Here is a 25867-nt window from a genome sequence, read left to right on the forward strand (position 1 = left end):
TTTTTTGATTCAATATCAGAGTGTGTTTTAGGTCAAATTTGTGCCCAGATCAAAAAGGGGCGGGGCGGGGGGGGGGCGCCTGCTATGTGCCTGCATACCCCCCAGAAAGTAGGCAGTTGCGCCCCTACCCCCAGACCTCCAGACCCCAGACCCCTGTCTATTACTATTTATACTGTTCCCAACCAAACACTTTTTGTCCCAAGCCTCCACTGAACAGGGCCAAATCCGTTTCATATCTACTTTGTCTCATAAGATAAGAAGTGCAAAATGATAAGTGTTCATTTCATAGAGTATTGCAAAACGCGTGAGCATACACCCGATGTGTCTGCCCCCAGTTCAGTCCACAACCGTACCCGTGTTTGAGGAAGTCTCCTCCACTCAGATCCCATGATCTCATATCAGTTGCTCTAGCTTTCATTCTTTCCACACGCGCACAAAGATTTGCAGCATGTTGACCGTCTTGATATGGTGCTTTCTGGTGCCTATGACTGCACAGAGTGGTGAGTGTTATTTATATTAAATATATTCAATTTAATGTTCCACATTAAATTGGTATAGTGTATCTAGTATCTAGTATCGTTATAGTGTATCTATTCGCTCTAATGAATTGGCTCTTATTCAAATGTAGTTCGTACAATTCTGTAGTGATGTGTTTTTTACGAGAGTAGCACAACACCTAAATTAGATCTCATAATGTAACGTGACATAAAGCTATGTGACAGTTATTGTCCAATATATTTCATTGCTTTATCAATGTTGTTGCATTTGAATATCATTTAAAAGTTTCTTACCTTCATTTTCTGAAAATAAATTTACATTAAAATGGTAAAATTGGGCACATGACATTTGTTTATGTTTGACATCCAATAGCATCATGTCCACTGGAGTTCATCCCCAACAGGGTGGTGGAGAGATACGGAGCCTCGCTGTCAGTCATCTGTAGGCCTACCACAACGTCTGTGGAGCCTGACGTCATTGGCTGGGAGTCTTCGATTGGCACATGGAATTTTAATATGCCTGACAATAAGTCTGGCTACTTTCGAATGTAGAAACTTTTGAAGACTGGACATTTGACGCCCCTTTCTGCTTTGGACTTTTTTCTGATTAATCAGTTGTTCCGTGACCCCTGCCCATCACCCTTTACAGTGAAGCTTAAGTCCTCTATCTCTAATTAAATGATACTATCTGCCTTCCCGTCATTGTGCATTTGTAGTTGGCTATGTTATGATATAATACTACTAATTACTTATACTAATAATAACAGATAATAATCAGTGTATTCAATGAATAACTTGCTGTGACCTACCAAAGCTTTGATGATGTTCGGCCATTCATTGTCAATGTCCCGTGATATAAACACACACCACACACCACAACACACACACACACACACACATACACACACACACACCACCAAGCACAGCGGAGCGTAAGCTCCTAGACCTCCAATAATGCATGATACTCTGATTAACGTTATCGTGTTTGTAATCCCATATTGTTGTTTTTGACAGAGACTCCCAGACACGGTCGTCCATCTCTGTGCAGAACCACAGTGGTCCACTGCAGGAGGGGCAGAAGGTACACACCTGCGTGTGACGTCTTCACGGTGGCTCCTGTAGCCGCCCCTCACTGTGTTCCTGGCTCTGGAAGGGGGAGATGAGAGATTTCAAACACAAACATATGATGACCATCTCACAAAGACGCCCTGAAACGTGTCGTCCCCCCCCAACCCCCCCCCCCCCCGAGGGAAAATCACCGCTTTTAGAAATGATAGTAATGACATGATCACATGTCTGACGATCTTGGATCCCACACAAGATGGACCCTCAGAGCAAGTTAACAAATCCGCAGCCTACCAAGTCATTGTGCATTGTAAGTTGGCTATGGTATGATGATAACATATAATAATAATAATAATAGTATTAATCTAGTTTGTCTTTTATGTTGTATTTCTTTTAATGTGCATTGTAGCACTTTGAGGTCATTAAGTTGATCTAAAGTGCCTTATTAATAATATTATTATTTTATTTATTATTTTATTTATTATTATTATAACATAATAATATAATAGCTTATGTTATTATTAATAAGTTGGCTATTTTATAATAATAATAATATATTATTATTAATAATAATATCATTCTTATTATTATTATATCAATAATAATAATACTAATAATAATAATGACAATACAAATTGAAAATATAATAAAGTATAATGTATAATGTTAGTCAGTGGCGTTTTATGATCTTTCTGGTCTTTCACTTTCTACACTTCGATTTCAGATGCCCCTAAATTCACTGATGAATATGATTACGTGGAAGTGGTCACAGGCGGAAATGTGTCCTTCGGCTGCAGTGCTGAGGGTAACCCGCCTCCTGAAGTCAAGTGCAAGTACACAGTTGCTATCAATGCGAGGGAAACCACACGGGGTCGCCAGCATACCGTTAGCATCACAAGGGCCAAATCGGCCAACGGTGGAATTTACAACTGCGTTGCCACGAATACAGTTGGTACTGCTACGCGGCAAATTACACTGACGATAACCACTCTAGGTATTGATTGCAGGGTCATTATTAATTGAAGTGCGTGTGTGTGTGTGTGTGTGTGTGTGTGTGTGTGCTGTAGTGTGTGTGTGTGGTCGTGTGTGTGTGTGTTTGTGTGTGTGTGTGTGTGTGTGTGTGTGTGTTGTGTGTGTGTGTGTGTGGCCTATTTATTAACAAATTTTTTATTTGTAAATGATAGATGTAATACTTTATTTCCTTTATTTTGTTTGCATTCAGGTCATACCACTGGCGTTAACTACTATCGGATACTGGTTGTTATTCCGGTCATTATCATTATCATGTGTGTGCGTTGTGCTTTGCATCTATTGCACAAAAAAACGTGGTGGCCTAGACTAGTTGTTAACAAGCCCCAGAAATATGATGTCCCTATGGCACAAGTCTTGTACGAGGCTATTAAAGAAGTTATGATCATTGTAACATAAAGCATACGAGCAAAAATTGTGATTTTATTTCATTACTTTTGATTTGTTTATTTGTATTTGATTAATTAATCACTGTAAAAAATATTTTTTTGTTTATATATATATATAAGAAAGCTATGCTTTTCTTTTGTTATTTGATAAAAATATCCGTTTTTTGTGGACGTTAACGTCAGCCTAATTTAAATAAATTTCACACATGTATTTTGGAAATGTTCCACATTCAGGTCGATTTGGAGGGTTTAAATGGCAAATGTACCAATGAAAAAAGTAGGGAGAAACGTATGTTAAAATGCGTGTGACCGAGGTGTACGACGGTAGTCAGACAACAGAGAACACCCCTTGACACTGTGCTCCATACGCTGGACCTTTAAGAATTAGGATTTGGGAGTGACGCAGATTTGAAAGCTAGTTTATCCTTCTTCTCTTGGCTTTGAAAAAAATATTTCGATTTACAAGACCAACGGTAGACAGATGGTAAGTCCGCGGTCAACTACATAACAAGTTGCGGACCAGTGTTGGATAAAAAGTAACAACAAACGGGTGTGTTAGGTGGAGTTTAACATCCCGGGATTAGACCATCCTCCGAGTGCAGTGGTGGGGATAACGTTTAACTGGGAGAAGTTCTTTGTATCAGGGATAGGCGGATTGGCGTAACGATAAGACTGGGGTACGGATCTATGGGTGAGTTTCTCTCGGCCATAGTATGAATTCATACTACTTGAGTGTGGTTGGTAGAAAACCATTTGTGTAAAAGTTACACGGCCTTCGAGGCAAAGTTTGCAGTCCCCAATATTTTTCGTAAACAGTCCAGAGCAGAGTGTGCAGCTCGGATGATCTTTTCTAATAGGCCTAAACCATTAAATAAGCATTCTCAGTTCATGTGAAATGTGCACCTACCTCGCAAAACCCTAGCATTGATATGGTGCAGTAATTTAGATTATCAGAACAGTGGATGTTGTCTGTCCATGACCATTTTCGTCTTGCGTGGTTGGACAGAGAAAACATTGCTCAACCATTTGTTCAACCATACGTGTTTAGGTTGAAATGTTTGTTAACTGCAGGAACACGAACCATATGTGGACCTCGTTCTCATTGTTTTTCTGACACTGTAGTTGGAGCCTAAATCATTGCAGAATAATTGCCATACCTGGTGGTCACCGCACAGCATTTAACCCTAGAAAAGATTATCCATTATTAGCACCTGGACCTGGATTATAGCCTACGTTAGTACCCGTACCTAAATGTTCCTGTTTCTTGTTTCAATACCACCATTGTAATGATATAGGCCTACTTGAAAAAGATTTGCATTTCAGCAAATAAAAACATTTGATAACAATGAAAATATAACGTATGCATTCTGCATTTGTATTCGTGTCTGTAGTAATTGAATGTTGGATTTTAAGGCTATGTAATAAAAGGAAACGGACACGCAAGTGTCTGCTCTCTTACTTTGTTGTAGGCCTACGCCGACGCCTGAAGATTTAACCCCAAAAGTCGGATAAATATAAACCTTTTTCACACGGTTCTTGGAAATACGATGGAGCGTGCCGCGCTCGGTGGCCAAGCCTGGTGTGAGCGCGTCGAGCGCATATTTTGTGTCTGAGTGCGCGTTACGCGAATCATCGATCGCCCCTTTACCAAGTGTGCGCTCCGACTTAAAAGTTGTGCTCACGCTAGGCTTTTGGCCGGGAAGACAACCTTTTTTATTCAGTTTACGCACAGCAAAAGTTTTACTGACACAGTATACCACTATAATATACCTACTATAGACTAAACCGATATAGGTCACCCGAGACCTCCAACATTCTCTGAGGTGGGTGTGATGATACTTTTATATTTATTTGTGATAATTTATTTGATAAAGATTTTGATTATAGTGGCAATTGTTTAGGCCTTTTGCTATTGCCTCAAATGCTCAACATGCGTCTATATTGTATGTTTTAGTACTTTCAAATAAGATAAACTCAAACAACCTTACTTTCGACAAAACAAGGACCTAAAATCGCATGGATTAGTCGCGACTAATCCATAAAATACATGAACACAAACAAGGCTAGCATGGTTCTTTTACCTTCACAAGTCTCCACATAGTCTGTGACAGAGCTTGCTCTGCCTGCCCACCTGTCTGGCGGTGTGCGGAGCGTCTCCCACTGCGGGCGCGTCGGGCAAGGACTGAGTGGGGGGGAGGAGTCACGAAGATCCTCCTGCATGCCTATTGGCTGGCACTAACGACACCGTAGGACACGCAGCTTATCACACAGCTGATTTATTCACATACGGTTGCATATACATATACATTATGTTTCCATGTTTCTATTCTGGGAAAAGCAACGTATAGCAGACAAAGCTTTGCATCGGAAGAAGTTATCCAACAGTCGGATAACTAAAAGGGTTCATAAAAGGGTTCTTTTTTTTCTTCAAATAACATAAATTATGTAAAAACATATTTAACAGCCTCAAAAAGATTGAATGAAAAAAAACATCGGTGATGTTTTACATTACTTTACATTAGATTCATGTGTTTCATTAAAAAGTGATAAAAACTAATGTTCTCTGGAGCGAGAGAAGGGGACCGTTGGACATCGAGGTGCTCCGTGTCCAAATGGGGCGTTTTGGCTGTACCGGGTGGGGGTTCTAAAGTAAACATTCACAGCATTGTCTCCAGCTCCTCCAGGTGTCCTTCCTGAGGTCCTCCAGGGGTCTCTCCCCCGGGGCCCCCATCACACCACACCGAACCCCCCCGTCCAGAGCCTGTGCCTGGGGGGCTGGGCGTCGGGAGAGCGTCGCGGGTCTCCATGAGGTCACTGGAGGCGTAGCACGGAGGACTGTTTCTGATCGGGTGCATGGAAGGCGGGGCCACCGGCAAGACTCCGCCCCTCGAGGTGACGGCAGAGGAGCTGACGCTGTTATTGGTGGTCAGGTTGCCGTAATACGAACTGACTCCGCCCCCACTGCTGGTCATCCTGGACTTCTGTCTGAGGTCCGACACTAAACTCCGTCTTAGCCACGCCTTCTTTACCTCAGCCTGCACCTGATAAGAGGGGAAAGAGTGAGTGTAGTACATATCAAATTATATTAAATGAAGCATATCAGATTAGATATCCTATTAGATATCCTATTAGTACATCCGATACATTTTGCTATCAGATCAGATATCAGATTCTATATCCGATTGGATATCAGATAATATTAGATATCAGAACAGATTAGCTATCCGATAAAAAACTTCAATTCAGATTGTATGTTAAATCAGATTGGGTAAAATCAGTACAAACATCAGTTAAAATATCGGATCACAGATCAATACCTCTCCGTTGCAGAAACAGTAGATGAAAGCCACAACAAATCCCTGCAAAATGAAAATACACACAAGCACACATGAAAACACACACATACTCACACACACAAACACACACACACACACACGCAAACACACACTGCATATATGGTTGATATGTGTTTATTGATCTATGCTTATAATAATATGATTACATGTATGGATACATATGCATTGAAATGTATAAGGTGCTTAACGTACATACAAGAGTGTGTGTATACATTGCGCGCGTGTGTGTGTGTATTATGTGTTACCTGAAAGGAGTTGAAAAACATCTCGTAGTGCATCTGGACCTGCCAGAGGAGGCCAGAGACGTCAGTGTATGGAATAGCCATGAAGAGCATGTAGTGAACTCCAAACAGAGGCATCAGGACAAGGGTGGACTTCAGCAACTTCCTGGAACCAGAGGAATACCATGCAGTGAGCTCTGAACACAATGAGGCCTCCGGTGAACTCTAAACACTGTTGACACTATGTAGTGAACCCTTAACACTATGAGCACTCCGAATAGTCTGAAGACTGTGTAGTGAACTCTAAACACTTTGAATACCAGTGCACTCCAAATGCTCTAAGGACTATGTGGTGAACTCAAAACACTAAAGCAACAATATTTGGTGAACTCTGAACACTAGAAACACTGGCGAGCCCTTTGGCACAATGATCACTATGTGGTGAACTCTGACCCCTAGGAACACTATCGGGTTAACTCTGGGAACACAACATGGCAAAGCATACCTGTAGGTTACCTGTGCTACTGGGTCACCTGAAATACTGGGTTGTAGGTTACCTGTCCTATAGGTTACCTACCTGTACTGCTGCCTTGGGTCTAACTTGCCAGTGTTCGTTTCCCACAGCTTGGAGGCCAGGACTCGTATGATGTTGAGGAAGAGGAAGAAGTTCACCTGCAGAATGGATTAGAGCAACATCCTTCAGGATAGGGTCAACAGTACAACCTAAATAAGAACTCCTTGATGTAGACGTAACTTACATCAATGTGAAGGGTGTGTAGGTACAGCATCAACATCACATTTAAAGTCTCACCCTCTACAGTACTCTACACACTACAGTGATATGGAGCACATCATATAATGACATGGCTTACATCCTACAAGGATATATAATGATATGGGGTACACTATAATGATATGGTGAACCTGCTATATTGATATGGTATTAGTAATATAATGGTATGGGGTACATACTATAATGATATGGTGAACCTGCTATATTGATATGGTATTAGTAATATAATGATATGGGGTACATACTATAATGGCTGCCAAGATAGGAACCTGATAAATCCATTTCAGATTTCCTGCACTGATGTCCCAGCATCTGAAACAGAAGATCCAACGCAATGTTTGTGTGTCCATTATGAACACAATACACACACGCACGCACGCACACACACACACACGCACGCACGCATGGGTCCACGCACTGCTCATGGGTATTTTCTTAACTCGAAGTTATCCTGAGGGCAGAAACAAACTCAACAATGGAACAATTTCCATACCCAACCTCATTAAAGGTTGGGTATGGAATTCTCTTTTTTGGCCATTTTTGCAAAATTACTTGAAATCCTTATCATAACCCACTTACAGCCACTGAGTTAGAAGTACTGACATGAACATTAAACAAGTCAATCATCTGTGGAACGGCCAGGGCTCGAAAAACTCCAGCCAATAATTTCCAGACCCACGAGTGGCATTGGACAGTAAGTACGTCAATGCAAGTTTGCACAAATGCACTCATACAAACACACACACAGTCCCACTTTCACACACATGAAAACACAAAGATAACCCTCACATAAATACAACACACATGACACAGACAATAAAGACAAAACACATGGCACAGACAACACAAACATAAAGACAACACACACACATGGATATACTGACTGTGTGTCCGCTAGTGAGGCTCGGACACTGACCCAGACGGAGACAAAGACAGCTGGTACCCCTGGGGGGGGGGGGGGGGGAGGGAGGGAGAGAGAGAGAGAGAGAGAGAGAGAGGAGAGAGAGAGAGAGAGAGAGAGAGAGAGAGAGAGAGAGAGAGAGAGAGAGAGAGAGAGAGAGAGAGAGAAAATTAGGTGAAGTTAGATAGATGGATGGAAAGATTGATAGATGGATAGATGTATTGTAAAGATGAACTTCATTACGTTACTGCAATCTATCGTATAGATTAACCACATGTAACGACAGCGTAGGAGACAGATGAATTACCCCAGCCGATAATGCTGAGGGTACACAGGTAGCTTCTGTCGGAGAGGAAGGCCATGAAGATCAGGCTGTGCAGGTACACGCCCTCCACCAGGATCCAGTAATGGTTGGTTGCCAGGAAGTACAGGAACAGGGTAACAGCCAGCTTACAGCCAAACTGTCGGATAGATAGATAGCAAAGGAGCAGCAAACATGGCTCACTCTGATAACATCAGCACCCCTCACACACACACGCACAAATACACGCAAACACAAACACACACACTGGTGACACACATGACCCCATGCAGGTCACGTGTGTCTGTAGAGCTGTGCAGGTTGGACTGCTCAGCTCTACAGACTGTGAGCCGGTGATGGTGTCGATCGCCAACATATCTGAGAGGCGCCAAAGACTGGCTTGCACCACGAACAAGCGTCTCCCCTGGATGAAATGCCATTACGTTTACATTTCTCAACCGTCTCATAAGTCGTTTTAATGTCAATATTAAATCATACAATATGTATCTATAATAAATTTGATTATATAATTTATAGGCCAACTGGAAGTGGATATGGATCAGATGATATTTAGAAAATACAGAATAGTGCTTGCGGAACTGAAAATGCCATTTTCAAGGGATAGTTATTCTAATCATGCTCCAGCCTTTTGTAATGCTCAAAAGCTCTCTATTGTATTGGCTTGAAATATATAAATGCAATAAATACATGTCCATCACTTTGGGCAGGGGTTCTCAAATTATATGAGGCAAGGGACCCCCCCATAGGGCAGAATTATTTTCAAGGACCCCCTCATAACCACAGCACAAATGTAATCATATAGGCTCATGTGCATTTGTTCTGTTAGATGCTTTTGAACTCAATCATTCAGTGCTAATACCACAATAGTGTTAAATAAGCATTTTATTGCACGTGGACCCCACTTTGAGGGCCACTGACTTAGGGCTTTGGCGCCTCGGGGTGTCGACATAAGGGTTAGGGGTTAACAGTTGAGTCTCTACCAGCTGAGGTGGGTGTCCGGTGAGCTGCCATCCTGCCTGGTCGTCTTCTGTCATCGAGTGGAGAACGGCGTCCTTCACAAAGATGCTCACAGCTCGACATATGAAGGAGAGGAAGAGGTGGATGTGGATGTGATTCCGTGTGCAGTGAAGACGCCTGCAGGATGTCAGCGGAAACACAAAGAACAATGTAAAGATATGAACTCTTCACAGTAGGAACGTTATTTAGTGAATGGAGAACATGCTATTGTGTATAAATATAACCTATATATATATATATATATATATATATAGATCTGACTCAGTGTTATTCTGAGCACCTGAGAATAATTGAGGTCAACAACGTACTTGAAGTAGCATAAGGTGAAGACAGCGACGAGCAGACACAGCAGGGAGATGGAGTAGCCCACTGTGTACATCATGTGGAGCCTTCTAAACACCTTTAGACATTTAGACATCAGACCTAAACACCTTTAGAGATCAGACCTAAACACCTTTAGACACCAGCCCTAAACACCTTTAGGCAGTTAGAAATCTGACCTAAACATCTCCAGACAGTTATATATCTGACCTAAACACGTTTAGAAAGTTAGGCATCAAACTTAAACACCAAAAGACATAAACCCCTTTGGGCTTCAGACCTAAACACCATTAGACATCCAACCTAAACACCTTCAGACTGTTAGAAATGCATACTATTAAACAAGCTGCAACAATCAGAAACCTCCGCTTGGCTGCTGTAGTCGGCGTTGAGGGAAGTGCACTCCGTGTAGTTGGCCCATGTGCGGTTCAGGGCATTGGCCTGCTCCCAGGCCCCAGAGATGTCACATTGCCGATGAACCCGACCTGTGACCAAGAAAGTTCTCAGTGTTGACCACTGACTTAATACCATATTGAATACACCTAATAGTGTAAGGAATACAACAAAAACAATAGTAAATAGACAAAACACGATAGAAGATACACTTTATATTGTAGTAAATACACAGAATAGTATAAGAATAAACAACATGCACACACAGGATAATCAATAATAATGCAGTAAGTTGATATTTACATTCAAGAATTTCAAGACTCTTTTTTTCCCCACAATGAAAGCACACAATCCCAACTGGAGTATCAACCAGAAATAAACTATTAAGTGTCCCACTGCCAATGCAGGCACTGTCTATTATAGAGAAGACTGTCGCTATACCTTTGTGGTTGAAGTCATAGATGTACTCTGGACAGGGTATGGACACCCAGTCTCCGGCTCCGCCACTGGGCCAGCAGACGATACCGTCCCACTCAGGAACACACTCGCCTGCTAGGGTTACACTAGGGTTACACTAGGGTCACACTAGGGTTACACTAGTGAAACACTAGGGATGTGCGAGGGTTAGATCAGGGTTACAGGTTAGATTTGGGTTGGAATAGGGTTATGAGTTAGACTACTGTTAGCCATTAGGGGTGGACTAGGATGGGATAGAGTAAGGGGTTAGACTCGTGTTAGACTAGGGTTAGGATTTAGACTAGGGTAAGAATATATTTAGGGGATAGAATAGCATTGGATATGATTGTTGTTTAGACGACGCATAAAAGAGATAGGGGTTTGACTAGGGTAAGACCAGAGTAATATAGTATTAAGGGTTAGACTAGGATTAGAAAAGAGTGAGACTAGGATTAGGGTTTAGATAAGGGTTGGACTAGGATTAAGTGTTAGATTCGAGTTAGGGCTAGACAAGTGCTAGAGGTTATACAAGGGTTAGACTAACGTGATGGGTGAACTACCCTGTTGGGGAGAGGAGTTACACTAGGTTTAAAAACTGTAATTCAATGCAGAAAAAAAATTATAGATCAAAAACATTATACACTGGGCTTATTCCCCAGCAGGGGATAGTGGTTGTACTGGCCAATTTCCAGTCTCCACCAGTAGAATACATTGGCTGTATATAGAAGCTCCAAATATGTCTGGTAGATGACATTGCATGAGCCGGGCAGCTTCTAGTATATTCAGGACAAGTCTCTGCTTGTATTGGGCAAAAGTTTTTCCACCATTGAGATGTGTTGCATTTCACGCACCTTTGATTGACAGGCAAGATCACGTAAGCTAAGCCCCGATTGGTCGGAAATTGTCCGGGAGCGTTCTTTAAATCAAACTTGACTCCTTTTTTGGAGTCACCTTTCCATCACTCAGAGCTGACAGAAGGCCATGCCATTTGTACAAAATTACACTCAAATAAAAGCTCTGGAAATATACAAGAAATTCTTAAGGAGAATGGAAAATGTTGAGGACTTCTTAAGGAAACTTCTTGTTAATTATCCTAGGAAGATCCCAGGATCGGGCTCCTGGTCTCCAGCACTCTGCATAATATCCAAAGACAATCAACAACTGATCATGCATACGTGTCATGTGAGGAACATTAAATGTAAAGGATATTAAAAAGGTTGTTTATCTGTCTTGTGAATGTCAGAGACCTCTAGTCCAGGCTGATATCATTGTCTCTTTGACAGCCAAATTTCCTCTCAGGGCTAAATTGAGCAACAGCCTCACGGATGAGGGAGATTGCAACATAACGTATTCCACTTTTAATTTCACTCTTACACTACTGTGTCTAGTACAGGATTGGTTTCCTTTCACACTCTTTGGAGTAGAAAGAAATGTAAAAAACCTTTTATGAGGGCCATCTGATTCCGGATGCTGCGATCACACGCGTCCTGAGCACCAATCAGAAGGTAGATCTGCTCTTCTCTTGTGATCACATCGTCAGAGTCTATCTGAGAATGACATTTATATTGGAAAAAGAAAATAATTAATGGATACATTAGTCATCATGGGTGGGGAGATGGGCTCCGCGATGGGAATTGAAGACAGCGCGTTAACAAGCAAACAACAACACTGTCGTGAGGTACCCCGGCGACAACACGTTGTAACGAGCTGTCAACACTCATCTGCTCTGCGTTTTACTAATCCAACATCATTCACGTGTCAGAGCGTGTTTTTATAAATAGCAGCCAACCGCACTGCCGTCCAGAGACATGTGGTCAGCGTTCGGGTTAGGCTGTTGATTTGAAGTGATTCTTCAACCACAGCCCAGGACATGAGCCCCCTCCCAAGGGTCCAATTTGGTGTCTTGGGGAGTCGTGAAATAGTTGTACATGGATGCAGAATGTAACGCTGCCATGCCAGGCCTTCTCCAGAGGGGTGTGTGTGGGGGGGGGGGGGGGACACGGCTGGCCCCCTGCCTGCATGCAGTTTGCTTTCTCCGTAGACCGCTGAACAATTGTTGTAAATCGAATCCCGTTTTCTTCCCCACGGGCCTATTTTTCTAGAACTGTTCCCTCTTACCGTCCACAATTGGTCATGCTTGCGTGTCAATCAAGATCTCTTCCTGACAAGTGAGGGCTTCTTGATGTGAATGAATTTGTTCTATTACCTCATTGGCCCACCCAGTAGTAAAGCTAACATTAGGTCCCCATTGGAACTGACACAGTGTTAGAGCTAAAGGCACTACTGACTCGTTTCTGCCCACACAGAGAGTGGTCAGAGCAACACCGGACAACTCAACTGACTCAGTGTCAGAGATAAACCAGACCCCATAGACGTGACTCCTTCATCATGCAAACCTCCCAATGTATTCTATGGATTTAAAATGAGCCTAAATGTAATCATTGTTTATCAATACAGACTTTTGTGCTCTCCTTCCAGAATTAATAGATTCTAGATAAATAAATACTGTGACAGCATAGCGCGCTCAGACAGGCCCATTCATTCGTTTCACTCAGTGGGCTGTAGGTCAGAGGTCAGAGGTCGATGTGTATTCTCCTGTGGAAAACTGAGATCAGGTTAGAGCTGCCCTGAGGGTCAGGCAAACCTTGCTCTTAACCCTGGTCCACCAACGACGGACAAGCCCTGACAAAAAGGAGAAAACTTACCTTGAAGCTGCATTGGGTTGTTGCTAAATAGCCTAATATTTTGTGTATTTCTGGTGTTACCTGTTATCATTATTACTCAGCTGGTCGGTTAATACTACTTTGGATCATCCAATTGCATGATTGATTTCATTTTGGATATTCTTTGTTGTAATTCAACCATTACGGTGTTCGACAACTTCTGATTTTGCTATTGCTTTTATACCTCCCCACACTACTGCCCCTACTGCACATTTAGCATCCTGCAGAATTGGGCCTCAAATGGCGATATAAATACACCTGATTCAGCGATTAGACCATGTATAAAACTTATTTTGCAGGTGGAACATGATGACATATTTGTTATATTTAAACAATAAATAACAGATGTGATTTTACTTGAAATGTCCTTCATATGTCACATGTCAACTATCCCAAAACACGAATCTGAATAACCTCATCAGCCATCCATTGAAGACAGCCAATGAAGCAGGCTTCTACTCACCAGTGCAGTCACAGTCTTCAGGGAGAGCTGGTGCAAAAGGAGGATGCAGATCCAGACAGAAATCATGACTGTTTCCATCCCTCTATCTGGTTACCATAACTACCCAGATACCTGTAAAAGCTTTGATACCATAGCTGTTCTGCCTGCTACATCTTCATGTCTTGCATCTGAAGAACCACCACGTATGACCCCGCCTCCAGCCCTGCTGGGTAGCTGGGGGTGTGGTCTGCTTTGGGAGGAGTTTCAGAAAGGAGGAGACCCACGGCTGAGGCTTTCATTCACATATTGTACTATTCTCAAGACCATGCTGTGTTCTAACAATGCTCAGGAATCTGATTGTATTTTAGGCTTTACTTTGCTGTTTCAATGTTGTTACACTGGGAATAGACGAGACCACAAAACGAAAAATGAATAGCCCACACTTCATGGCTAATAAACACATAGACTGAAGTTTTGCATGTTAAAAACAAGGGTGTAAAAAAAAAGAGAGAAACGGTTGACCCTGTATTAATCAGTTAAATGAAATATGATATAGAGTGAAGGAAAATATAAAGCCTGTCTAAGCTAGAATAAGGTTAGAATTTAACAAAGGAAACATTTGGGTACTTTCTGCTGGAGGTGATAGAAAGGGGATTATTTTAAACCTCAGCTCCCCCTCCTGACCAGTGGATGGCGGTAGTGCACCCCAAAGGTATGTGTGGCCGCCGTTAAAATCACAAAGAAGATTCATTTCGAAGTGTTTCTTCCCTCAAGGACGGCTGGATGTTTGTTTTTTTATTGACTATAGATTATAAGTCCATGATGTCCCCATACTAAGGTAGTACCTCTTCTCACCCCAGCCCATCACGCTATTGTTAGTTATGTATTGGTTCTCCTAGCGCTATATAGAGTGCAGAACTGTATTTTGCATTGCATAGATTACTGACAGGTGAGCTGTCAGTACACAACACCAAATGGTGTCAGTTCTATATAGATCTCTTAAGACAACCTGACTGAGCTGTTTGTGAGTTGAACCTTAAAATGATCTTGTAAATGCAAGTGCATGCGATTATTACAGTGATAAGTGTAAGATAAACAATGCACCTCACTAGCAAAGTACAAAAACATTCTGTGTGTGTGTGTGTGTGTGTGTGTGTGTGTGTGTGTGTGTGTGTGTGTGTGTGTGTGTGTGTGTGTGTGTGTGTGTGTGTGTGTGTGTGTGTGTGTGTTTTAATGTGTGTCCATTGTATTTTGCATTGTTAGGGGCATGGCAGGAGGAATCGTGCTGAGAGGGATAGCCCACGCAGCTCCAAGAAACCTTTCCTTCACCTGCTCATCGACCGAACTGAGGCGGATACTTCTTTCTGGTCCTGTGGACCAGCTGGCCAGATCCCCAACTACAAGTGTATCAGCTAGTGTACCAGCTACTAGTGTACCAGCTACAAGTGTACCAGCTAGTGTACCAGCTACAAGTGTACCAGCTAGTGTACCAGCTAGTGTCCTAGCTAGAAGGACACCGGCTACAAGTATACCAGCTGCTAGTGTCCTAGTTAGATGTGTACTAGCAAGAAGTGTACTAGCAAGAAGTGTACCACTAACAAGTGTCCTAGCTAGTGCCCTAGCTAGGAGTGTACCAGTTAGAAGGCTCCACTTGGACACCTCACATTGTGCGGGACATAACAAGTGGTCCAAGGTGAAACACATCAAAGGACCGAGGGATGAAGCCCGTGGCAAAATGTTTATGAAGTATGGCATGATGATCAGAATAGCAGTGAAAGGTAAGTGCATCATATTCATGTTACGGCGCTTATAAAATCCCTGAATGTGTTTGTGTGCCGTCGTTTCATCTAAACCCCCCGCCGTGTGTTGCAGAGGGGGGGCCCAACCCGGACTTTAACGCCACTTTAGCCCAAATATTGGAGCAGTGTCGGGGTCACAACATGCCCAAGGCCTCCATCGACGCCGCCATCAAGAACGCGGTAGGTTAGACGGTATTATCACCTGGTGTACACATGTCGTCGACACTTATCAACTCTAAATACTGAACCATCTATAATAATGTCAATAATGGAGCCTTGAAACGTACTGATGTCCATCGATTTGAAAGGATTTATATTACGGTTTATATGTTGATTCAGGTGTTATTGCTTTAGACACTGATGTTTAATCTCGTGTTCTATGTTAAATAATCGCTTCAGCACAATTCCCCGGCTCTTTGTTGGGACGCTGTGGAACAGGCGCGTTCCTCTATAAGACTTCTCTTTTCCCTGACAGGAGAAGGCTAAGACCGGCACCCAGCACACGTACGAAGCCCGGGGACCGGGGGGCTTTGCGTTGCTCATCGAGGTCCTGACCGACAACAACACTCGCACCAACCAGGAAATCAAACACCTGCTGAAAACAAACGGGTCACTTTTACTATTTATTATTACTGCTGCTGTAGACGTACTGTCATGTATTTCAGAAGAGAGTGAGATTACCACCTAAATACTACTGTAGAGGTGTTAAGATTCAAGGGAGGGCTGAGACTGAGATTCTGTTCCTGTCCACAGGGGGGTGCTGTCGGACGGGGCCCGTCACACTTTTGACAGGAAAGGAGTGGTCGTGGCCGAGGCCGGAAGCGTCTCCCTCGAAGAGGCCCTGGAGCTGGCCATCGAAGCGGGGGCAGAAGATGTCCGGGAGATGGAGGAAGAGGAGGAGAGGCCGATGCTGCAGGTAAGAGGAAGAAGGCCACTACTGTGGACGCGTACGTCCATTGGAGCCACCATGTGAAGTATCGCTATGTGATGATTTTCTCATAATATTTTGGAAGTTCCTCAGAGTCTCATGGATCTGTATGTTCTCTGTGTGTCTGTCGGTCTTCAGTTCATCTGCAGCCAGGCAGAGTTGAGTTCTGTGAGGGCTTGGCTGGAGAGCCGAGGAGGAATCCACATTGTGTCTTCGGGACTGGAGTTCGTGTCCCACACACCGTTGCTGCTGGAGCGCAGTCAGCTGGAGGCGGCCTCCGTTCTGCTGGAGGCCCTGAACGACTGCCCTGACGTGCTGCGGGTGTGGGACAACATCCAGGCTGAACATTGAACACTGTGACGCCCAACCTCACCCATGTAGGGTGCCACATCGCAGCCTTCACAGGGTGCCTTCGTCCCAACCTCCATCGGCTTACCTGTATCCCAACCTGATGGTGTGAGACCACATCCAGGCTGAACACTGAAACACTGGGACATCGTTTACCTATAGGGTATCTACATAATAATGTATAATAATACTAATGAATTGCATTTATGATGTGCTTTTATCAGTTAGGGATTTGTGATTGCTGTATCAAAATAAATACACGAACAAAGTTTTCGACACAGTTTAATCTTTCAAAGAAAGTACTTTTTTAAGGAAGCCTCCAGTGTGTAGGTAAGACATAATCATGTTTCTCAGCCAGGATTTGCTTTATTTCACTTTGGCGCCCTCTCTTGGTCACTGAGCTCTCCTACACCTCTTAATCAATACGTCGCCAGTTGCAGCAGGGCTGTTCGTCACACCTGGGCTGGATTTCCATTCGTTACCTCAGGATTCCGACTCCTCAAACGAACAGTGCAAGCAGTAGTCATCAAGCAGGAGCCAAGTAGGAGCATAGACCGGTCTCACAGTGCCTTCATCCCTGGATCAACACCGGTGTCGCTCATAACGCCAATAAGGGGTCTGCCACTTTTATGCTGAATGGTAAATGGTTGATATGGTCACTAGCTCTGACTACCACCCAGTCAGGACCGAGCTCTGATCCACACCTCACGGTGACACCTTTGTGAAAGGGTCTATTCAGGCCCATCGAGACAGCTGAGCATCTTCAGAGCCACTCAAGTCCACTTCGACAGTTGATCACGTTGCAATCACAACCTGTTAATTTGTTATATGTGGCTGACTCATAGGTGGCTAACTATATTAATATATAAATGAATAATCAGAAAAGCATCAAGTGCTAGAACAATTGTAAGACATTATTCCACCAAAGAAAAATGCTACTATGAGAAAGAAATGGTCTGTTTTGAGTTTGTGGAAGAAAATGTACGTACTATAGTTTATATATAAACAAATGGACATCATATTACAAAGGCAAGATATGGCCTATGCCCTATGCTTGTGTCTGAAGGTCATATCCAAGGTCATTCTCTGTATGTACTGCTGGTGAAGACTAATTAGCAATGTAATTAGCATCTTAGTCAGTGCTATTCAGTAGCATTAACGATAACAACTGTTTGATTGTTTAATGCATTTCTATCCCTGTCATCAATTTCCCCAATAGCCTGGTTAACATAAGATGGAAATTGTTATTGTCAGAAAACTATTGCAAAGGCAAATTATCAATGATTTCTTATTGATTAGCATTTCATGGCCTGGAAGCTATAGTGTAGAATTGATCGGTTGCTGTAGTGTAACATTGACTTGCTGCCTGTGTTGTGTCCGCTCACAGCTCAGTTCACTGCAGCGGTACCGACTCACCCTCGTTAGTTTGTCCTGGGAAACATGAACAGTTGGATTATTCAAGCAGGAATTTGATCTTCAAATAAGGTATGATTTGCTGAATTACATTTCAGAAAATATGTGTATAGAATTTCCGATAGTTTGCCATAACCCTTTCCCAGTTATACTAAAAATGTATAAAGAAAACCTTTGATCTGTTATGATCTAGTGCTTTAGACTTGTACTTTGCCTATATATGTAATTTTTTAGAGCTATAGTTAGTCTTTATTTTATATATGTAATGTTCTAGAGTTGTAGTTTGCCTGAGTTTGGATCTGCAGTGTTTTAATGTTCTAGACCTGTAGTTAGCTTTTAGCCTAGATCAGTAGGGTTCTAGATAAGTTCATGACCTATAGTAGTCCATAGTACATTTGCAGTGGTCTGTGTAGCAGTCTATAGTAGTCTAGATCTCTGATTCTGGAGCGGTATAGTCTACAAGGTAAAGACCTCTAGTGTGCTAGAGCTTTAGTGTTCTAGATCTGTTGTATTATAGTCTTCTATGTTGTGGTAGCACAGAGCAGTCCAAGCCATGGTGTTCTCGACCTCCAGTGTTCTCTAGAGCAGCGGTCCCCAACCACCGGGCCATAGGTTAACCGGGCCGCGGGGCCGTAGGTTAACGAGATTATTATATAGATTGCATACCACATGTTTGCATTTTTGGCAACCTCTGCGCAACATAACCCAACCGCCCCCCCCCCCCCCCCCCCCCCCCCCCCGGTCCGTGAAACTTTTTGGAGAATCATACCGGTCCTTGATGCTGAAAAGGGACCCCTGCTCTAGAGTACAGATGGGAACTTGTGGTCCACTTGCTAGTCGACTGATGTGAGTACCCTCAGCAGAGCTGCATGTCCAGTCCAGCGGCGATGAAGAGAGGAGGGAGCGCCCTCGGCTCTCCCCAGAGCCTGGACCTCCTCGGCACATCCACGGTGATAGAGCGAACTCAGAAGGTCACAGAGAAGGTGTCAAAGGTACCAACCCCTTACAGAAGGTCTCTGGAGCTCATGGCCGTCTCTCAACCTAGCTGTAGAGCTCCTTTAGACCAGCCGCAGCACCTAGGCCGAAATCTTCTATATCTTCTAATCTTCTATAGCCTCATTGAACTGTAACCCTCCCATTCCAATGTATGTGTTCTGGAGTATATATATACAGAAGTTACAATTCCAGAAAAACATTATATATCTTCCAGAATACATATTAAGTAATGGAAGAAATTTGACATATTCAGATAAATAACAAGTCTGACGCAATAGATATAAAGATATGCCGGAAAGATGGACATATAACAAGTATGAGAGAAGAGAGATGAAGATCTGACAGAATAGATGACATATACAGATGTATATCAACATGTTTTTCCTCCAAGATCCTCTCTCTGGAAACTGACGTGTTGCCAAAATACAAGCTCCAACTCCCCGAGACGACATGGTGGATTCTGCTGCACTACAGCCCGTTCAAAGCCTTCTGGGACTGGATCATTCTGTTCCTGGTCCTGTACACGGCCGTCTTCACTCCGTACTCGGCGGCGTTCCTTCTGGACGAGCACGGAGACAGGGAGTGTGGCTACACGTGCGACCCTTTGAACGTGGTAGACTTCATGGTGGACGTTCTGTTCGTCGTGGACATCGTCATCAACTTCCGCACCAGCTACGTGAACCACAACGACGAGGTGATCACCGTACCGTGCAGGGTTGCCAAGCATTACATCACCGGATGGTTCGCCATCGACGTTTTCGCCGCCCTCCCCTTTGACCTGCTTATCTTCCACTCTCGCTCCGATGAGGTAAATTCTTTAAGACGCTTTGTCCTTCAAATTCCGTCATGATTGCATGATTCAACACCTGCTTGAGCTTGATGTAGCCATTACAAACCATGCTTATAACCTGTCTTTCTCGCATGCATTTGCACACCAAAGATGGCCACCTTTATTGGCCTACTGAAAACAGCACGGCTGCTTCGACTGGTCCGAGTGGCCAGGAAGCTAGACCGCTATTCTGAATACGGAGCAGCCGTCCTATTTCTACTCATGTGCACCTTTGCACTCATCGCACACTGGCTGGCATGTCTCTGGTACGCCATCGGGTTTTTGGAAAGGCCGTACACAGAGACCGGCTGGCTGGACAACTTGGCACAGCAGCTGGGCAAGAAGTACAACGACAGCGACCCCCGGTCAGGGCCCTCCATCAAAGATAAATATGTGACGGCTCTGTACTTCACCTTCAGCAGCCTGACCAGCGTGGGCTTCGGGAACGTCTCCCCCAACACCAACTCTGAGAAGATCTTCTCCATCTGTGTCATGGTCATTGGCTGTGAGTATCCACCCACTGATTCCGCTTTGGTTGTTTCAACCTTGCACCTCCTTACCACAATGCATTCTGACCTCCCCCCCCCCCCCCCCCCCCCCCCCCCAGCTCTCATGTATGCCAGTATATTTGGCAATGTGTCGGCGATCATCCAGCGGCTGTACTCCGGCACCACCCGCTACCACACCCAGATGCTCCGGGTTAAAGACTTCATCCGCTTCCACCAGATCCCCGGGGGGCTCCGCCTGCGGCTGGAGGAGTACTTTCAACACGCGTGGTCGTACACCAACGGCATCGACATGAACGCAGTAAGGCAATGAAGAGATGAAGACGTAGATGGAGATACATAGTGCTGTTTAGATGTAGTCGATTAATTGTACCTCGTGAAACGTTATCACTTTGTTTCTGATTGTTGTCCTAAACATGTGTTCCTATGTTATGTATTCAACAGGTTGATAAATACACCACCCATGTTTTGATGTTGTACTCCTAATTGACTGCTGTCCTCTGGTGCAGGTTTTGAAGGGGTTTCCTGAGTGCCTGCAGGCGGATATCTGTCTGCACTTGAACCGATCACTGCTGCAGAACTGCAAGGCCTTCCATGGGGGCAGTGAGGCCTGCCTTCGGGCCTTAGCCACGAGGTTCAAAACGCTCCACGCTCCCCCGGGAGACGTCCTGATCCACTACGGAGACGTCTTGGACTCCCTGTTCTTCATCTCCCGCGGCTCCATCCAGGTGCTGCGGGATGACGTGGTGATCGCCATACTCGGTACTGCTCAGGTGTCACATGTTCTGGTCTGTGTAACATAGTGGTCGTTCGAAATCAATGCACTAAATATTGCAGACCTAATATCCTGATTAATTTTCACGGCGTCTGTTGTATCGATTTGAATAGGTGAAACATGGTTTGTGGCAGTATTACATGTAATATTGCCAAATTGAGTTGTGGGAGTTGGCAAGGCATTGTATTTATATCCGCTGTGAGAGTATTATGTTGAAAGTATTTAGGATATTCATAAGTCTTTTTTTGCTCTCAAAAGATAAAGATCAATTTAACCTAAACATTTAATACATTAAAATGTAATGTGAATCACAAGGTTCTTCACAACAGCAACCATAAAAAATATCAGAGATCCCTTTATGATATATGAGTGAACATGCAACGCTGTGTGTTTCTCTCGCAGAGAAGAACGACATCTTCGGGGAGCCCATTCATCTGCACGACGAGCCGGGGAAGTCGAGCTCCGACGTAAGCGCAATCACCTACTGTGACCTCCACTCCATACCCAGGGAGGACCTGCTGGAGGTCCTGGATATCTACCCGGACTTCGCCAACACCTTCTGGACCAACCTGGAGATCACGCTGGACCTGAGATGTGTAAGTGGTCAGCAATACCTACCAGATGGGAAGTAGGAGAGAGGTGTCGGCGACGGCTGGATTATTATGGATATGTAGTATATTGGTGTCAGGATTGTCTGGACTATGATAGATGGATAGACAGAAATAGATTGCTGTCAGAAATGCCTGGACTATTATGGATATGTAGTAGATTGGTGTCAGGATTGTCTGGACTATGATTGATGGATAGAAAGAAATTGGTGACAGCAATGCCTGGACTGCGATGGTAGATCAAAGCCTACTGAATTAGCCATCTAGGATTAAGAAATTACCATCTCATCTAGCCTTAGTCTCTAACCATGAAAAGTACAAACCCATAGGACATAATGTGAGTTTGGATTAATCAGGTCTAAAATAACAGGACAATAATAACTACAATAACTTATAACTATAATACATAAATAACACAACATACAGACTTTGAAATTCAAATACTAGGCTGACATATTTGTTTTGGTCCCATTACTTCCATGTATCTGTCCGAAATCACCCTAGCCCTTCCATGTATCTGTCCCATATCACCCTTACCTTTCCATGTTTCTGTCCTATATCACCCTAATCCTTCCAATCATATGAACCATGTAACCCCCACATTCAGACAATACCACTGAATATCAAGAAGACATTCAGGCATCATATCCTTGACGGAAAGAACATTTCTGGGCCAATGCCCTCCTCGTACATAAACCGGTCCAGAATGAGCTATTTTCATGAAGGTCCTACAGTGGTCTTTCCTCCTCAGATTGCCCGAGGACAGCTTCTAGAAGATAGTGGTGATGAATGGGAGTATCAACAACAGCCCAGGCAGAGGAGATACTCACTAGACTGCAGAATCCGACCTGGTGAGCCTCCTCACCACATGCTACTTTCTGATGGACGCAGCCTATTCAATGACGCTTCATGTTTCCTCAATGCCATACATAGTTGCCATGCATGACGTTAATGAAAAACTGGAAGTTACTGGGTAGCTGCCTCGTCAGCTTACTGGAGACCTCAGTGTTTATATGGTGCGTTTCAAAACTGGTACCATAACGGGACCGATCAATACTTTTCCTCGGCTGTTGTCCAGATGGAATCGACCATGACGACTCATTTCCGCTCAATTCGATCGGTCAGCGTCACTCTGCTCCACAACCACGCTGCGGCTCCCCGCTCACCCGTTCCACTGAGGACCTGAGGGAGGCCCTCACGCCCGGCACCAAGTTGCAGCCTTCAGAAAAAATCTGGTTGGACCGGGCTCCTTCTGCGGACAGACTGCTGCCCCCGGGGGGCGCGCCCGTAGTGGCGGAGCGGGCTCCGGACATAGGTCGGCACAGTTGTGAACCTCATTTATGAACGATTCCTAACTTGATGATTCCTCCTTGGTAACAAGGCTGTCTCTTTTTCCGTAGCTTCGTCTGTAAACAGGCCTGGGATGTTCCACTTCTGGCCCGACAGAGAGTCGTTGCTGGTCAGCAGCCGGCCTCGGCCCTCTTGCAACCCTGACCCTGACCCTCACCCTCACCCTCACACTGCGGGGGACACAGAGCTGGGCTCCAGACTGGAAGTACTGCAATCTCAACTCAACAGGTGCATAAACGCAGACTTTGTTTCTGTAGCATATTGACAATTATGCAATCATGTTTTTAGATGGAAAGTTACCACTGATACAGCGCGTGTATTGTATCATTTGCTCAGGACACTGTTTTCTTTGCCTACCTCCAGGCTTGAGACCCGCGTGGCGGCGGACATCAGCGTGATCCTCCAGATCCTGCAGGTGCCCGCGGACCCGCCCGTCCCCCCCGCCTACAGCATCGTGTCCTCCAAGGGCTCCCCCCTCCCCTCAGGGGCCTCCACTAGGCTCCGTCACCCCTCTACTGGGGCCCCTAGCCCCTCTCCTCTGGTCCCCGACCCGTCTACTGGGGTCTTCTCTACTGGGGCCCCTAGCCCCAACACTGCCCCACCCAGCCCCTCTGGGCCCCATACCGGGGTCCCTACCCCGTCGATTGGGGCCCCTAGCTCCTCTTCTGGGATCTCTAGCCCCTCTCCTGGGGTCCCTATCCTCTCTCCTAAGGAGCCTTACCCCTTTACGGGCTTCCCTAGCCCCCTTACGGGGCTCCGTAACCTCTCTCCTGTTGCCCCTGGCCCCTCTCCTGTTGCCCCTGGCCCCTCTCCTGTTGCCCCTAGCCCCTCTACTGGGGTCTCTCGCCCCTCGTCTAGCCTCCCTAGCCCCTCGTCTAGCCCCCCTAGCCCCTGTACTGTGGTCCCTAGCCCCTCAAGTAGGTTTCCTAACCCCTTCGTCCAGTCACATGGTTGACCCATGGTTACCGACCATGCACACCATCTCTCCTGTACTTGCTGAACGGCCACCCAGGTAATACGACTACTGGTACTGCATCCTACAGCACAATACATGGCCTTCTCATAGGAGGAATACTAACACAGTCCCTAGTCTCCATTGGTCATCATGAGCAGGTTTTATATGAGACAATTAACAATCAATTTGTACTTGACATGGAATAGAGGACTCTATGATTTGATCTGTATTCCAGCTCTGCCAAGAACCAAATCCCAACAAAAAGCATAAAACTAATCTCAAGAGAACCCAGGGAACCAACCTTAGAGCCATCCCACTCAACCAACCAACAAACAGAACAACCATAGAGGGAACCATCCCAGCCAACCAACCAACCACCCAACCATCGAGGGAACCATCCCACCCAACCAACCAACAAACCAACCATCGAGGGAACCATCCCACCCAACCAACCAACCACCCAATCGAGGGAACCAACCATAGAAGAAACCACCCCAATCAACCAGCCAGCCCGGGAACCAACCAGCCAGCCCGGGAACCAACCAGCCAGGGATCCAACCAGCCCGGGAACCAACCAGCCAGGGATCCAACCAGCTTGGGAACCAACCAGCCAGCCAGGGAACCAACCAGCCCGGGAACAAACCAGCCCGGGAACAAACCAGCCCGGGAACCAACCAGCCAGGGAACCAACCAGCCAGGGAACCAACCAGCCAGGGAACCAACCAGCCAGGGAACCGGACCTGATCTCTGGAGGTCCAGAAACAACGGTCTGACCCGTCTTCACCTCAACGTTAGAGGAAAGGGATGAGTGCTGATGAGTTGATCAAGTTAATAAATGTAAACTGGAATGCACTCATGTTGGTTTGTCTTGGCTCTAGCATCGTTGTTCTAAATAAAGTAAGTAAACATCCAACTGGTAACGGATGCTAGAATCAGTACCCAGGTGTGTGAGAAACTCCATGTGGCACTTAATAAAAGACCAGTAACCAGGTCAAAGATGAACAAATCTACAGTAAAAGTTTTTACTGTGGGTAAACGCTTCGCCTGGGAATGTGGTCAAATATATATCAAACATACATTCCAGGGCTAAGGAACTAAGTATAGGGGCTAGGCGGGCCAGTCGAGGAGTTAGAAAATATCCCTCTTAAATTCCCGTTTACCTTTCTCTGCATAACCATGTAAAAACATGCATTTTAAATGTAATTCCCAAACTACCCCTCATTTCTTGAAATGTTGAAATGTTTCACACCCAATCAACTCAGCCATTACACAACTTCGAGCCATTCAATGGTCTTCATGAGCATCTGTGATGGTGAGTGTTATCTATTTTGGCATGGGGGGACCTCTATCTTCAGTCCCATCTGGCACTGTTGACAACTCACGTCCACCGAACTCTTATACATGAACCCCCCAAACCCCTTTAAACAAAAGACAG

General features: G+C 44.7%; 3 protein-coding genes and 1 long non-coding RNA gene across 4 annotated transcripts; 3 read left to right on the forward strand and 1 right to left on the reverse strand.

The window, feature by feature from the left end:
- The first annotated feature begins 1752 nt into the window (after window positions 1–1752).
- On the forward strand, window positions 1753–2860 carry LOC130371929 (uncharacterized). The gene is made up of 3 exons (XR_008893232.1): window positions 1753–1872; window positions 2287–2556; window positions 2785–2860. It is a non-coding gene; the product is annotated as an uncharacterized LOC130371929 (long non-coding RNA).
- A 2395-nt stretch (window positions 2861–5255) lies between these two features.
- LOC130371914 (parathyroid hormone/parathyroid hormone-related peptide receptor-like) lies at window positions 5256–14064 on the reverse strand. Its single transcript, XM_056577788.1, has 13 exons — window positions 13947–14064; window positions 12202–12307; window positions 10746–10856; window positions 10275–10396; window positions 9899–9990; window positions 9554–9707; window positions 8559–8712; window positions 8235–8295; window positions 7596–7662; window positions 7135–7229; window positions 6582–6723; window positions 6298–6339; window positions 5256–6021 (listed from the first exon to the last, which is right to left on the reverse strand). Exons 1-13 carry the CDS (start codon window positions 14022–14024, stop codon window positions 5638–5640), a joined length of 1608 nt encoding a protein of 535 aa, XP_056433763.1. The 5' UTR covers window positions 14025–14064; the 3' UTR covers window positions 5256–5637.
- A 596-nt stretch (window positions 14065–14660) lies between these two features.
- Window positions 14661–17008, forward strand: LOC130371924 (translational activator of cytochrome c oxidase 1-like). The gene is made up of 6 exons (XM_056577805.1): window positions 14661–14763; window positions 15189–15703; window positions 15798–15904; window positions 16200–16333; window positions 16478–16640; window positions 16791–17008. The coding sequence occupies exons 2-6, from the start codon at window positions 15193–15195 to the stop codon at window positions 17001–17003; spliced, it is 1128 nt and encodes a 375-aa protein (XP_056433780.1). The 5' UTR covers window positions 14661–14763; window positions 15189–15192; the 3' UTR covers window positions 17004–17008.
- A 2274-nt stretch (window positions 17009–19282) lies between these two features.
- On the forward strand, window positions 19283–24335 carry LOC130371724 (potassium voltage-gated channel subfamily H member 6-like). The gene is made up of 11 exons (XM_056577584.1): window positions 19283–19405; window positions 19801–20217; window positions 20350–20743; window positions 20846–21045; window positions 21254–21506; window positions 21922–22115; window positions 22879–22978; window positions 23206–23442; window positions 23528–23705; window positions 23841–24168; window positions 24303–24335. The coding sequence occupies exons 1-11, from the start codon at window positions 19283–19285 to the stop codon at window positions 24333–24335; spliced, it is 2457 nt and encodes an 818-aa protein (XP_056433559.1).
- Window positions 24336–25867: the final 1532 nt, after the last annotated feature.

This window comes from Gadus chalcogrammus, chromosome 18 (genome assembly GCF_026213295.1).
Source record: "Gadus chalcogrammus isolate NIFS_2021 chromosome 18, NIFS_Gcha_1.0, whole genome shotgun sequence".
NCBI classification, from domain to species: Eukaryota; Metazoa; Chordata; class Actinopteri; order Gadiformes; family Gadidae; genus Gadus; species Gadus chalcogrammus.

Coding starts and splice junctions, on each gene's coding strand:
- LOC130371914 (XM_056577788.1), bottom strand. CDS start 14,024: ATGGAAACAGTCATGATTTCTGTCTGGATCTGCATCCTCCTTTTGCAC. Junction 10,857..12,201: donor TCAGATGGCCCTCATAAAAG/GTTTTTTACATT, acceptor GTGTAACCCTAG/CAGGCGAGTGTGTTCCTGAG. Junction 10,397..10,745: donor CTATGACTTCAACCACAAAG/GTATAGCGACAG, acceptor TCTTGGTCACAG/GTCGGGTTCATCGGCAATGT.
- LOC130371924 (XM_056577805.1), top strand. CDS start 15,193: ATGGCAGGAGGAATCGTGCTGAGAGGGATAGCCCACGCAGCTCCAAGA. Junction 15,905..16,199: donor ACGCCGCCATCAAGAACGCG/GTAGGTTAGACG, acceptor TTTCCCTGACAG/GAGAAGGCTAAGACCGGCAC. Junction 16,334..16,477: donor CACCTGCTGAAAACAAACGG/GTCACTTTTACT, acceptor TCCTGTCCACAG/GGGGGTGCTGTCGGACGGGG.
- LOC130371724 (XM_056577584.1), top strand. CDS start 19,283: ATGTCCAGTCCAGCGGCGATGAAGAGAGGAGGGAGCGCCCTCGGCTCT. Junction 19,406..19,800: donor TCACAGAGAAGGTGTCAAAG/GTACCAACCCCT, acceptor TTTTCCTCCAAG/ATCCTCTCTCTGGAAACTGA. Junction 23,706..23,840: donor CTGCAATCTCAACTCAACAG/GTGCATAAACGC, acceptor GCCTACCTCCAG/GCTTGAGACCCGCGTGGCGG.